The following is a 15051-nucleotide window of genomic DNA, read 5'->3' on the forward strand; positions in this document are numbered from 1 at the left end:
TTTGGTCTTCCTCTAGCTCTCTTGCCTGGCAGCTCCATCCTCATCATCCTTCTACCAATATACTCACTCTCTCTCCTCTGGACGTGTCCAAACCATTGAAGTCTGCTCTCTCTAACTTTGTCTCCAAAACATCGAACCTTGGCTGTCCCTCTGATGAGCTCATTTCTAATTTCATCCAACCTGGTCACTCCGAGAGCGAACCTCAACATCTTCTTTTCCGCCACCTCCAACTCTGCTTCCTGTTGTCTCTTCAGTGCCACTGTCTCTAATCCGTACATCATGTTCCACGGGGATTTCAGTCTAACCTCATCTGTCAGCCTATCCATCACCACTGCAAACAGGAAGGGGCTCAGGGCTGATCCCTGATGCAGTCCCACCTCCGCCTTAAATTCCTCTGTCACACCAAAACCACAATTCACCGCTGTTCTGCTGCCCTCATACGTCCCTGTACTATTCTAACATATTACAATACAATGTACAAATATTGAATGTTTTCCTGTACTTTGAGGTTCCAACACCAAGTCTCCTTCTCTCCTTTCCTGCCAGAAGATACACCAAGTACTCTCCTGCCCGTCTCTCTGCTCACCTTAGCTGTAGTGGTCCAGTCTTCTGGAAGCTCCTCCTGTCCACCTGTCTCAACACTCTTCCTTTCTCAGCGTCCACCACGTTTCTCTGCTCAGCCTGTCTTGTTAAATCTTCTTCCCCACCACCAGAGTCATCTTACACACCACCATCCTATGCTGTCTAGCCACACTCCCACTACTTTACAGTCGGTAACCCTGCTTCAGATTACATTGTCTGCACAAATTGTAATCCAGTTTCTACCTCCGCCCTTGTAGGTCACCCTATGTTCCTGCCTCTTCTGGAAGAAAGTGTTCACTACGGCCATTTCCATCCTTTTTTGCAAAGCCTACCACCATCTGTCCCTTTCCTGGATGCCGAACTTACCCATCACTTCTTCATCACACCTGTTTCCTTCACCAACATGTCCATTAACATCTGCACCAATCACAACTGTCTCGCTCTCTTTCTGTCTGGGATGCTCAGAACTACTTCGTCAAGCTCCTTCCAGAATTTCTCTTTGACCTCTAGGTCACATCCTACCTGTGTAGCCACTATTTACATTACACAGAATACCCTCAATTTCCAACACGACATGATCGGCCAAAATAAAAAAAATAAATCCTCGTCTACACATCATCTACACTTTGCACATCGTCATCGCCATATTGCATGTGGTACCGTGGGCCAATTGGAGATGCACTAAAAGAAATGACCAAGTGTCAAAAATACACCACAGAAGCACAACCTTTTTTGGTCCAGTTTATTGTTAACCTGATTTCACCTGTAACTCCTGAAGTGAAATAAAACACATGAAATATAGCATTTGTGATTCGATAAATACATTCTTTAAGCATAAACAATATACAACAAGCGACAGAGTAAATGCTACCTTCAGTAGAGGAACATATTTAAAGCTAAATGTAGCAAAAAGTGGTCCTTGTATCACGTGGAAATTACTTAAAATACAGTAGTCATAACAATAGTAATTTGAAAAAAAAACAAAAAAACACAAAGACTTTCACATCACAGCCTTACAGATGCACTCAGTCAGACATACAAATGCAGACCTCATTATCTCAAAATCACTGTACCCTAAGCTCCTCGGAGACAAATCGCTGTTACCTTTTTATTACCAAGTTTAAAATGGTAATCTTGGTAGATACTGTATGTTTTAAATAATTGGGGAGGAAAACAATGTTTGATCCATATAAGTTTTACAGTTCTATCACGTGAGACTCTCTCCATACATAATTTGCAGTTTAGCAATACAGTATTTTCATTGCATTCTTTCATACACTTCTGATTAAAAAGGTTCAGTCCTAAACAAAAGTGGATTGCGGATGTACTGTGATGGCACGCCTTTAAAGTAAACTATAGAAGATCAAGGTGTAATCAATAAAAATATACATAAAGCTATTCATAGTAAAACATCTATTACTGGCGCTCCTGGTGTCAAGCTCAAAACTGGTCTGCAACCAATGACCCACTAAATAAGTTTTTATTTCATCTTTGACTCACTGATTACTAGTGAGCAGTAGCGGTGCTGGCTTGAAGGGCTCCCTGTGGAACTCCCCTAGATGTCGCACCCCCAGATCTATTGTGTATTGGGGGAGGCTATATGGGGGTTACAGATTAGCAACAGGTGGTACATCTTTACATTGTAAATCCAATCACCTACGGTGTGGCCGATGTATTTTTATGTAATAATGTTCTAATCCTTCTTTGGAGTGTGATAAAGCCGAAACGGTGTCCAGAATAAAAACAGCACCCTGCAGTCACAAGATGCAGAATGACGAGTGAAAGCAAACACAAAATGTGTCAAAATGTTTAAATTTGGAACCTTTCCATGGGAATTTATGGACATTAATGTGAATAAATGAGTCATTTACAAAATTGAAAGTTGGCTCTTAATTGGGAACTTAAATATAGTTTATATTTTAGCATAATCCTGACCAAAACAATGCAAGTACAGGGACAATTTACTTGACTTACAAGTGCCCTGACTTATGAGTTTTTCTAATTACGAGCCATCGCTTGGTTGATTTTTTGCAATCGGAAACATTTGGAGCAATGAAGGGACCCTCACATATGGGCAAGGAGAGCTACCTTTTTTGAATGGATGTCCGCTTATGACAAAACGTTTGGAAATGATACCTTTCCAATAAATTGACCCCTTATTTCCCAATAACTGCGGTAATTCCCATAGAACATTTCCAATTTGAAATATTCCCCAAATTTACCAGAAACCTTGTGGAAATTTCCTGACATTTTTCACACCTTCGCAATCCTAGTGCAGTGCAGTGTTAACAGTCATTTGTGTTTTAAAAATGACTACGACATCATCACACACAGTTTCAGGCATTGAGGAGCTCATCCGCGGAGCGTCCAATAGCGTCAGGGTTGGAGAGCGGGTCCAGGTCCGCAAACAGGTTGAACCAAGCAGACATGTCTCTGGATTTACCTGCAGTAGCTACACCCACATTCACATTTTAATAACAACTCGTGATTATTTCAATACTAATAATGATTTATATTGCTGTTTACCATTGGCTACAGAAGCTGAGGCCGGTGTATGTGATTGGTTCTGAGCAGGAGGAGGCTGAAGGGGCGGCGCTTGGAACATAGGTGGTGTTGACCAGCCTGATAGACAAACACATGGCGATGAGGAGGAGCAGTGTCAGCCTGCCAACAGTCGAGAAACACGGCTCACCTGCGGAACTCAGACTGTAATCCAGCAGCTGAGAAGGCAGGAAGCCAGTTGGGCTGGGGGAGGTGTACTGCGGAGGGGGGACGATGTGGCCTGGCGGCGGCGGCGGCGGCCCGTTTGCGGGAGCGTCAAAGAGCCCAAAAGCATCCTGCCACTCGCTACTCAAGTCATCGGTGGCACCTGGGCCAGGGCTGAGAAGATCTTTGAGGAAAGCCATCTCACCCTGTTCACCATCTTCATCCTCAGCTTTCGAGTCAATGCCAGTGGAGTCCAGAAAAACACCTTTGAGATAAAGCAGAAGTCAGTTCCCAAATTCAGTCTGGAAGTACAGTCGTACCTTGACTTACGAGTGTCCTAGCATACAATTTTTTTTTTTGTTCAGAGCTGGTCGATCTTTTTGCTTTTAAATTGCATAGGGCTGCAACAATGAATCAAATAACTAGAATAATTAATTACAAAAAAAGGTGAAAGCAAAATCTTTGCCACGGATTGTTTTTCCAACCGACTAACGTTACCTTACTCGCACGCACCACTCGTGGAGAAATAATTTGGTGCGCTAGTGGCGAGCCAGAAGAAAGTCATGTCTGACAGAGAATGTTCACTTTGGGATCTTTTCACACATAGAAATGAGGCTTAACTGCCTTTTGTACCACAACAGCACATCTATGATCTCTGACACGAGGTAAAATATCAATGCTAGCTAATTTAATGTATCTTACGAGCTGAAACATATTGTAACACCCCCAAGTGGTTAAAAAAAAATAAGACAGCCGCTGGTGCACTTTCAAACATTTTACGGAACAAACAGTAAGAAAACAAACGCATAACAAGAATATTCATACATGAGCTGCCAACGGCCACAACTTCACTCAACACGCAGCCCAGTCTACACGCTCAACAGGGCAGGCATCGCCTTTTAAAGCCAAAACACTCAAAATCACAGATACTACAGTAAATGTCAGGATGGCGACCCCAAGTGGACAAAAATACCTGCATCTCACAGGTAATTATTGTGTTTAATAATGCAAAATCTATTTTTATCTGATAATGAAGAGGAGAAACGTAAACATGCAAATACAAAATGAGAACGCTCGACAGCAGCTAAGCCAACCTCACGTCCTGACGTTCATACAGAGACTAACCGACCACATTCCGGATCTCACTCACCGGGCCACGCCCTTAATGGCGCTCACCTTAGGCATAGTTGTTGTAACTTCTGACTTGTCCCAACAAACAGTAATTATACCGTATAAAACCAGTTTATTTCCTTATATTATTATGTTTTATTATATTCTTACACAATACAGTGCTTTTATTCTTAATTCAAAACAGCTAACAAAAAATCTTTTGGGGGGGCTGGACTGGATTAATGGTATTCCACTTCATTTTAATGGCAAATATTGATTGGATATTTGAGTACATTGAGTGACGAGCTTTGTCACGGAACAAATTAAACTCATAAATCAAGGTATCACTGTAGTTGGGTCTCTGGAAGGTCTGCCCACTCATCAAGTGTGAACCAAGCAAATCTATTTTCTTGCCATTTCTGAAAACTAGTCTGTCTACGGCTGTCTATTGTCGAAGTTGGCAACACTAAATAGCTGCTCACTTTGTCGCACGCTCGAGTTCTGCCACAGGTCGTCATTGTAACAAAAGTTGCACTCTGCATTTGTATAAGACAGAACCAACCGCCCCCCATAACCAGGTGATTTTTAACAGAGAGTGACAAGCGGATATTACATAAGTGTGCTGTCAATCACCAGCCTCCATACCTGTGTCAGCGGCACCTCCTGATGCTTCGTCATCCAAGCACACCAGACTAGGGAGGATTAAAACAAGTGTACTTTGAACAATAACAATATATTTAAGGACAACCAAAGCATATACACTTAGGAGCAACTTTTAAAAATACAGTTGAAAACAAAAGTTTACATACACTACGGTAATCCCTTGTTTATCGTGGGGGTTACGTTCCAGAGTTTGTTTTTTAAACTTTCATATATGCAATTCAATGTCAATATGTGATACTTTACAGAGGTGCAAGCACATGCCTTTTAAAAGGTTTCAACCTTGGTTGAAGAAAAAAAAAAAGTTTATTAAATCAGATTAATAAAAACTAAGAAGTCAATTAAAACTCAGCACTCTTTTTGGCAAACAAACAAATAACATTGCTGATAGATTGAATTGGATAGTGTATGCATGGACAATAGTCTAAATTTCTATTTTGTGAATGTACTTGTATAGATGTCTTCTCTTGCATGCTATTTATTCTATATATTTATATTTCCCATAATGAAATGAAATGATGGAAATTACCCCACTCTGGGACTAAAAAAAATATTATTTTATATTACAAATATTATTAATAATAATAAACCTTTGACCTGACGCCGTTCTCAGATGACTTCTCCAGTGACATATTAATTCATTTCCGGTTCAGAGGGAGTCTTGTGAGGCTGTGAATTATTTGTTAATTGACTTGTTATTTTGTTGTTCAAATTTGGTTACTCCGATTGGCTGGCGACCAGTTCAGGGTGTACCCCGCCTCTTGCGCTAAAACAGCTGGGATAGGCTCCTAGTGAGGCTACGCGGTACGGAAAATGGATGGATGGAAACTTGGTTACTCCCTCTGCGCCACCGTGGTTCCAGCCAGACTTATGTGACAAGTGTACTGTATCTCCCAATCACTTATTTCAGTGTTTTGAGACTTCATGACACAATAGCTTAGCAATTAGCATCATGCTTTCCTGTCTTTTCGTACCCACTCCTCGCCCTCTCTTCGTGATAACATAAACGATACATGTAAGAAGCATGGTAAGAAGTTTAGCTTATTTGCTACCAAATAACCCGAAGAACACTGCCAACCTTTTACAAAGTGGCTTAAGGATAACAAAATCAATGCTTTGGAATGGCCGTAGCAAAGCCCTGATCTGAATCCTATTGAAAATCTATGGCCAGACCTGAAAAAAAGGGCAAGAAACCTGGCCTACTAACTTGGCTCAGTTCCACAATTTCTGTCTGGAGGGAAGGGCCAAAATGCCTGCCAACTATTGTAAGAGGCTTGTGGAAGGATATCCAAAATGTTTGACCCAAGTCATGCACTTTTAAAGCAATCATAAGTACTAAAAACATGTACGTAAACTTCTGACTTTGAACATGTACGTAAACTTCTGACTTTGAAGAAAATGAAAAATTGTCTAGGCTTTTAAATGGCCGTGGCAAAAATCCTTCTCTCATTAATCTGGGATTTAGCAAATAGAGATCATTTTGATAATTATAACATTTTTAGTCTGATTTCATGTCAGACAGTGAGGGGGAAAAAAGCGTATGTGTCTTTTTATATAGTGTATGAAAACGTCTGGTTTCAACTGTACAGGTACAAGCGCACAATCAGATGAGATCATTAGTCATTGAAGTTTCCAATATTGTACTAACACTGTAATAATTGGAAATTGTCTTTTCACTGCTTTTTATGAGCACGCACGCACGCATGCATGCACGCACGCACACACGCACGCACACCACACACACACACACACACACAAACAGATTCTATGGGCAATTTAGGCAAGGGAAAAACACTAAAGGGGGAGGAGGGAGAATTTTTGGTGATTTTCGGGTTGTGTGGTGAGAGACAGGGAACAACCAGTAATGATTACCTGTCAATCACAAACTGACACATAAAACAGGCAACTGTCACGCCTCTGTCCACATTTAGCAAAGTGATTTTGAAATGTGTTCATAATATTAAGCCCCTCTTATGTATGTAGATAAGTTCGACAGCACCGTAAACTAGCATCACAACTAGAATGGGTTTCAGTGGAACACAGACTTCCACCAAAGCTGGTAACAAATATGGAGCACTGTATTTCAGTATTTCTATCCATTAGTGAGCAAGCTAGACCATACAATTACAATTTTGTGGTAGTTTGCACGATCCATGCCATAGTCTCAAACAGCAAAAATTGGGAACAAATTCTGCGATGTGCGCATTTTTTTCTGGGGTCTATACCAAATTTTACATGATTCTTCTTTGGCCATTACAAGGTTTTTCCAGAAACTGGTTGTCTTTTTAATTTTTTTGCCAGCCAGCCAGCCAGCCAACAAATTGGCCAAAGATTTCCAATAAATACTCTTTCACCACTCGCCTTGTGCAATTTGTGTTTTAGTGAGATTTTGATAATAATATTGTTAAATTCATACCGCAAAACTGAGCATTTTTATCTGCCATAATAACCAATAAAGGGAATTTATGATGTGGGTCTAGAATTGAATCTAATTATATTGTGCCAGGTACCTAATAAAGTTGTGAGTGAGTGTAATTGTTTTGATGAAAATAACATGGGTGAGATACTCCACCTGTCTGTGTTTCCCTGTAGAACCTTCTCCTCTTCCTCTCCCTGTTGTGCAACGTTTGTTTGCTCCAATGGGTCCCGCAAGTCCTGCCAGGGTTTGGATGAGTAATAAAGACAAAGCTAGAAAGCTAGATCTTTGAGAGAATGCCGCCTACCCACCTTGAGTGTGGTGAACTGGTAGGGCACGTGCCCTTGGAAGGCATCATGGATGCCAGACAAGGCTTGGGCTGTCTTTTCCCAGAACTGAAGCAGAGTGGTCTGCAGGGACAGCGAATGTGTGTGAAATACTGAAGAATAAATACTTCTGTACAAGTGCACCTGTTGCTGTCATCATGGGACGGACTATTACTGTTGTTGATACTGCCCCTGTTGTGCCCATTGTTCTATTGTCCCTCGCCCCTCTATTCAGTTTGCTTTCTCTATCTACCTTCTGCCCCTCGACCATGTCTCCATGTGCCAAACCAACCAGCGGATGCAGACGTTTACCCTACAGAGCCTGGGTTCTGTTGGAGGTTTCTTCCTTAGAGTTTTTCCTTGCCTCTGTCACCAAGTGCATGCTAATGTGGGGTTCAGTTTTTCGAGATACAAGCCCTTTATCGGCCGAGATAAGAGTGCTGTATGGTGGCAGTGAACACAACTCAACAGTTCTCAACAAGCAGCAGTTTCCCAGATAGTAAACAATTCTTCTTCTTCTTCTTCTTCAAAAAAGAGGCTTTAAGCTGTTTATCGCCACTCCCAAGTGAGGTTTACTGTCAAACTAAAGAAAACAAATAAAGACATATTGTGTATTTAAAATAACCACATAGCTTTGCCTGAGGAAAGGCTGCTTAGCTAAATGCTAACAAACAATACAAAATGCCATAGGTGGGAGAACAAACAGCATCGGTTGTGCAGTGTTATACATAACCCTTTAAGCGACCGATATTTCAATACAAATGTTGGCGCACCACATGTAGCCAGACAACCTAACAATACTCACAGACATATATTGCAAAAAACAACTAATAACTGCATCTTACTGAGAGGAATTGTGACCGTCTCCCCTGGATGATACTGCCCAATGAATTAATCAGATGCAAAAATTGTTTGATTATTTACATTGTATTTAATGATGTTATTACTACATGTTTTTATCATGTACAACATTATAGAGCACTATAAATTATAACATTTTTGTTGGGTTCTTTTTGGAGGCTGAAACAGATTAATGGCATTTCCATTTATTTCAATTGGGAAAGATGATTTGAGATATGAGTGCTTTGAGTTGTGAGTGTGGTCACAGAACGAATTCAACTTGGACCTCACGGTGCCACTATATACATAATGTAAGAATGTGGTTCTCTACCTGTTCAATGGGTTAAGTGCTACAAGATAACTTCTGTTGCAAATTGGCGCTACATAAATAAACTTGACCTGACTAAAAGATACAGTTGGGCCAACCTGGTAATTGCAGAGCGAGTGCGACAGCATGTTGCAGCGGCTGGCACCAAGCATATCCACCTTCTGGCACACATCATTCTTTAACTTCTCAAACTGGCTCTTTGTTGCCCTCACCTGGCCTTGAACCTGCCAAGACATCAAACTGCTCAGTCCAACCACCGCCCCCAAACGAGGACCAAATAGGGTAAGTCAGCTCTTACCTTACGGAACTTTTCCAGCTGTTTGTAAGTGTCCGGGTCGAGTTCTTGAGAGACGTCTTTCATCCAGAGCAGAGCTCCTCTGTACTCGGTGCGAGCTTTCTCCATGCGACCGACGGTCAGGAGCGTGTCTGTGATGGCACGTCGCCGGAAAGTCTCAACTTCCTGGTGCAAACGTTTCAGCGGTGGACAGAGCGCCATCCTGTGGCAAAGAAACAAAGCTCATTTAAATGTACACTGTGGTATGCCCCCGTCTAAGCAGCTTCGTGCCTCGAACCTCTTCTTGGCAGAGGTGCAAAGGGCTTTGCTGGTGGCGTCCATCATGTTGCCAGCCTTGGTACGGTCGCGCTCGGCTTGGAAGCGCAGAAAAAGGCCGAGCTCGTTCTCTTCTTGGGACAAACCTGCGGAGAATGAACAGTTTGGCGGCCTTTGCTATTGTTAGTCTGGATGGAACTAAAGCTTTGCTTTCGTAGGGACTCTCAACTCACGCGTGATCCTGTGCTGGTACTTCTCGATCACCTTGAGCAACTCGGTGCAGGTGGACTGGATTGAGCGGAAAAACTGCGGGGGCCAAACGAGACCCAGGGCTGACTATGATAGTTTATTACCAACAGCAAATAGGTAATGATTTAACTGACATATGCTTGTCTGTTACACAAAAATGACTTGGCCTGAGCAGACACAAAGTACAAGGAGTCCTCGGTTTATAATCTTGTTCTGTTACTAGGGCTGCAAATTTGTACGGAAGTCAAAACACGCCATACTCTAGCACTAACATACACTAATACAGTACTAAAGTCTTAATGACAGTGAATATTTGTATGAAAAAACACTTCTAGGCCATAAGTATTTAGCAATCAAATGAAATGAGAAACAGTAACGGCGGTAACTTAACTGAGTGTCTTGTGCTTCTTTTACGTCTCCAAATCTGCGAGGAGCTTTCCATCAGTGTATTTCAATAAACTTTTTAAAATATTGAAATAAAACAACAGAATGGCACTCGGTAGCACGAAGACCTCTACCAAGGTGTATGAATTACAATGTAGGACGGCTAGTCCTCGTAAAGATAAATGCGGACAATGAGATGCTTTGAAAAAGAAAAATGCTTTGACACTTGATCTCTGTATGGTGGGGGGACAAATATTTTGTGTGTGTGTTTGCGTGCAGGTGGGGGGGTGCTACCCACCACGCACTTTTTAAATTAGTATTATTATTGTTTTTGTTGGGCGGCACAGTGGACGACTGGTTAGAGCGTCAGCTTCACAGTTCTGAGGACCCGGGTTCAATCCCCGGCCCCGCCTGTGTGGAGTTTGCATGTTCTCCCCGTGCCTGCGTGGGTTTTCTCCGGGCACTCCGGTTTCCTCCCACATCCCAAAAACATGCATTCATTGGAGACTCTAAATTGCCCGTAGGCATGACTGTGAGATGCGAATGGTTGTTTGTTTCTATGTGCCCTGCGATTGGCTGGCAACCAGTTCAGGGTGTACCCCGCCTCCTGCCCGATGACAGCTGGGATAGGCTCCAGCACGCCCGCGACCCTAGTGAGGAGAAGCGGCTCAGAAAATGGATGGATGGATTGTTTTTGTTGTTGGCGCTATTATTATTATTATCATCAATGTAGAATGCATCAATCAGGTGTACTTTGAGGGTCACATGGAGAACAATTATGTATTAACAACAACAGCCTAGAGCAGTGGTTGTCAAGGTGTGGTATGGTGCGGCCTCCCTCAAGTGATACGTATGTGAAACAATCACTGAATTGTGCATAGTGAATACAATTTAAATTGTGCATAGTGTTACATTGGCTTCAACCTTTTTTTAATCCATTACAGTACGTTTTTTAATTACAGTTCGGTTGTATTTAACTTTTAAGTACGCATATTTGTTTTCAAACGTTTATTTAGGAAAACATTTTATTTAACTTTTATGTGCAATACATTTTATTTGAATCACTAGGTAGTTTTTTCTTCTCTATATTTAAGTGCAGTTTTAATGTTGCAACTGTGCATAATGTTAAAGTATTTTACAATAATAATAAATATTATATTTTTAGGGATACCACATGTGCCTCATTTTTGATGAACACTACGGTAATGTATTTTAATGCTGGTCATTGGTCAAAGAAAAACTAGAATATCTATGACCCACTTATGATTTGTATAAATCAATTATATTTTTTTAATTGTTTTGAGCCTATTTTGTCCATTGTATTCTAAGCCTGACCAGGGACTAAAATTAGCTGAAGCTAAACATTTTCAATGCATCACATATTCCGATTTTTAAAGGCAACAAGGAGCAATGGAGAGGAATATGAAACACTTCAGCAGCCCAGTATATAAATAACATTTATTATGACAGGCTAGTGTTGCGGGCTTGCTTGGTTTTGTGTTGTGGTAAGGTTAACTAGAAGCATGCAATCAACTCAAGCTGGCATTAATGCCTGGTCTGACAGGCTGGTTACATGATTCATCATTTTGGCCAGCAACAATTTTAGACTATAAGTCTTACCTTTATGAGTTGCAATAAATTTCTTAGTTCTGATCGCCTCATATTAGGAGGCATTTCTGGATGGTTGAAAGCACTTTCTCCGTGTGGTCATAGTGCTTGTCGTGTCTCTATTTATTACTGTGTAACATGATATTTGGACTGTAAATACTGGAGGGGACCAAAACTGCCTTCTGAAAAAGTGCATGGGACAAGTCCCCCATGTCCCCCTCCCGGAATTACGCCTATGGCGCCGAGACCGACCTCTCTACAAAGTTTTGTGGGAATTTGAGTAATTTATTTATTTATTTTTAGAAACCTGCTATCTAACAACTAAAAAGTGAAGAAAATTTAGAGCACCAGGCTGAGTGAACTATGTTTGTTTGGTATTTTTCTACCTTTTGTACAAGAGTAAATCTTTAACGAAAACAAATACTTTCTTTGAGTCTCTATTGTTTATTTGTGGCACCCTTTTCCATCATTTTTGTACCTCAAGCTTTGCATCCAGGTCGGCATCAGAGGCCACCACATACTCGTCCTCTTTCTTGCCCGTGGCTTTGATTAGCACCTGCTTGGTCTTCCAAAACCTCTGCTGCATGCGTGCCACGACCGAGCTATCTTCACCGAGCAGTTCCCCGACAAACCTGCAGCAAGAGAAAGTCTTACCATTCTTGATGACAATGTTTTCTATTGAAATTGATGAATACATACCCCTCCATGATTGGATACCGGTCTTTTCCACTCTGCAAGTATAAGAGGTATGACACTTAATTAATGGAAAAGTCCACTCTCCGAGTGTTGGCCATTGATAGACAGCTATGTCAAATGTTGTAATATTTCTCACACTTCTGCTACCTATTGTTCCATGTTTCATGTACCATCACCCACTGTACCCGTTTCCAACCTGTTTCCCTTGCTGATTGGTTGCTCGTTCTCCACCTTAGTCTGGTTCCTAGTTGAACTGCTTAACAGTTGTAGTCTGTCTGCATGTTCTTGTCTCTCTGTTCTGATCTCCCTTTGACGCTAACCTCTCTCTTGCCCTTCCCAGTAATAGGTGTCTGTGCATTACAAGGTGCAAGCAAAAACTGCACCTCTCTCTCTCACTATCCATTTCTATCTATCTCTGTTGCTGTCTCACTCACTGTCTCTCTCCTTTTCTACTCTCTAACCCAACTGGCCTTGGGTCTGCTCGAGGTTTCTTCCAAAGAAGGAGTTTTTCTTTGCCTCTGTCGCCTTACTCACCTAGTGCTTGCTCGTGCGGTTCAGTTGGTCTTTTAATAAGTGAGGACTGCGGTTTTAGACCTGTTAAGTGCCCTGAGACAACTTTTCTGATTTGGCGCTTTATAAATAAAATTGAATTAAATTGGTTTTAAACTAGATTGAAGAAAAAAAAATATGTAGCTTGTTTAGAACAGTAGCTATTCATTTGTCAGTCCAATCACTTCCAGATCCTGAGGACTTGGATTTTAAGAAGAGTCATTAAGAAATTCAGGAATTCATTTTGTTATTTTTTCAGGGTCACAGTAAACTACAGCCTCTCACAGCCATTCAATCACTGCGTTGACAGTGACAGAGAACCACGCACCTCTCACATTCTCACCCACCTAGGAGTTTAACAAAACTTCCTCAGCTACATTGTATAAACTGTGGCCCCGTTTATTACTGGGAAACAAAACCCTTCAGTCTGCCTCCAACTCTTCATCTTTCGTTTTCGTGTTCAACTGTTCATAGAGCTGAACTGTGAACAGTTGTTTCAAATAATTGTGAGCGAGTATGTTATGTGCTACTCGAACACTGACAACAGCTGGCTGTCAAAGCAGGTGTTCACTTCCAGCAAACGCTGCTTCACAGACACTGGAGTCGGGGGCACTGTACTCCTCCCGATGTCTACTTTTAGAACACAATAACTTCAGCCACGTCGACGGTTAATAATCGAAATTAATTCGGACCCCTGCCCGAAAAGGATATGGTGTGCTAGCACCACCGCTAGCTAAGTTAGCGGCTACGCTGTTACGTCAAAAAAAAAAAAAAACTTTGTCAACTTACGATAAACGCGCAGGCAAACAGTCTAAGTCCTTAGTTGAGAGTCATCAGTTTAGCGAGGCGAAAATAAACGTTGCTCTTATGTTCAATTGGTCCTCAAGTGCAGCATCTATGATAAGAGGTTGCCTACGGTCCTCTCGCGATATCCATCATTGTGTGAGTCAGAGAAACAGGATATTCAAATTAGCCGTGACGTAGACAGCTCTATGGGAGGACACCCAACAAAAATGTCACAAAAAGTCGAAATACCTGTCAATTATGCACCTTGTGCCATTTCATTGAAGAACCTCTAATTGTTCTGCCTGTCACTACGTTGCTGGCAGAGATAGAAGAAAAAATATATAGCCTACATTATGTGGAGTGAATAACATTCAGTGAAACTGGGTAATTTGTGGCAGGAGTTGTGGCAGGACAACCCGTCTGTTCACGAAGGCCTGAGCATCTGACAGTTCCTGGCCAAGAAGAAATATCCCTCCTTATCTGACATGACTCCTTGTGATCCCCCCCTTTCCAAAGCTCAACGGTGTTATCAGGGGCATCTGTCTCGAAGATGTGGATAAGATGGCCATGACGACAGAGCTGCGGAGGATCCCGGAAGAATTCTTGCACAAAGGCGTGGTAGACGAGGTCAGTGAAGTGCGTTTGACTTCAGGACCTTGTAAACGAGAACTTGTATTTCAATTCAATCTTTTGTGACTGTAGTCCTGGAACCTTATGTACCTAGTATAGCATAATTTTCTTTGTATACTGTATAACAGCAATGTCAGCACGGTGAACGACTGGTTAGCACACCTGCCTCACACTTCTGAGGACCCGGGTCCAAATCCGGCCTCGCCTGTGTGGAGTTTGCATGTTCTCCCCGTGCCTGGGTGGGTTTTCTCCGGGTAGTCTGCTTTCCTCCCACATCCCAAAAACATGACTAGTAGGTTAATTGATGACTCTAAATTGTCGATAGGTCTGAATGTGAGTGGGAATGGTTGTTTGTCTTGCGATTGGCTGGCGACCAGTTCAGGGTGTACCCTGCCTTTCACCCGAAGTCAGCTGGGATAGGCGCCAGCAAACCTCCGACCGTACTGAGGATGAGCAGCTCAGAAAATGGATGCCTAACACTGCAATTAAATTAGTTTGTTCCAACATGTTAAAAAAAACTATTACCACCTGCCTACCACAACATATAGTATATATATATTTTTTATTTTTTTTATTTTTATTTAACAACTAAATCTAGTTTACATGCCAGACACAAAATTGGGATTGTTAT

At 41.8% G+C, this 15051-nt stretch overlaps 1 protein-coding gene across 1 annotated transcript; it reads right to left on the bottom strand.

Moving 5' to 3' along the window:
- Positions 1 to 1309: 1309 nt before the first annotated feature.
- On the bottom strand, positions 1310 to 13960 carry ical1 (islet cell autoantigen 1-like). The gene is made up of 13 exons (XM_061785188.1): positions 13794 to 13960; positions 12459 to 12490; positions 12238 to 12391; positions 9752 to 9824; positions 9541 to 9664; positions 9267 to 9465; positions 9067 to 9192; positions 7786 to 7884; positions 7631 to 7713; positions 5044 to 5090; positions 3275 to 3553; positions 3109 to 3204; positions 1310 to 3034 (listed from the first exon to the last, which is right to left on the bottom strand). The coding sequence occupies exons 2-13, from the start codon at positions 12464 to 12466 to the stop codon at positions 2919 to 2921; spliced, it is 1404 nt and encodes a 467-aa protein (XP_061641172.1). The 5' UTR covers positions 12467 to 12490; positions 13794 to 13960; the 3' UTR covers positions 1310 to 2918.
- Between the last annotated feature and the right edge of the window lie 1091 nt (positions 13961 to 15051).

Source organism: Phyllopteryx taeniolatus, chromosome 1 (genome assembly GCF_024500385.1).
Source record: "Phyllopteryx taeniolatus isolate TA_2022b chromosome 1, UOR_Ptae_1.2, whole genome shotgun sequence".
NCBI classification, from domain to species: domain Eukaryota; kingdom Metazoa; phylum Chordata; class Actinopteri; order Syngnathiformes; family Syngnathidae; genus Phyllopteryx; species Phyllopteryx taeniolatus.

Coding starts and splice junctions, on each gene's coding strand:
- ical1 (XM_061785188.1), bottom strand. Junction 9,466..9,540: donor TGCACCTCTGCCAAGAAGAG/GTTCGAGGCACG, acceptor TCTTTGCCACAG/GATGGCGCTCTGTCCACCGC. Junction 7,714..7,785: donor ACCAGTTCACCACACTCAAG/GTGGGTAGGCGG, acceptor AAACCCTGGCAG/GACTTGCGGGACCCATTGGA.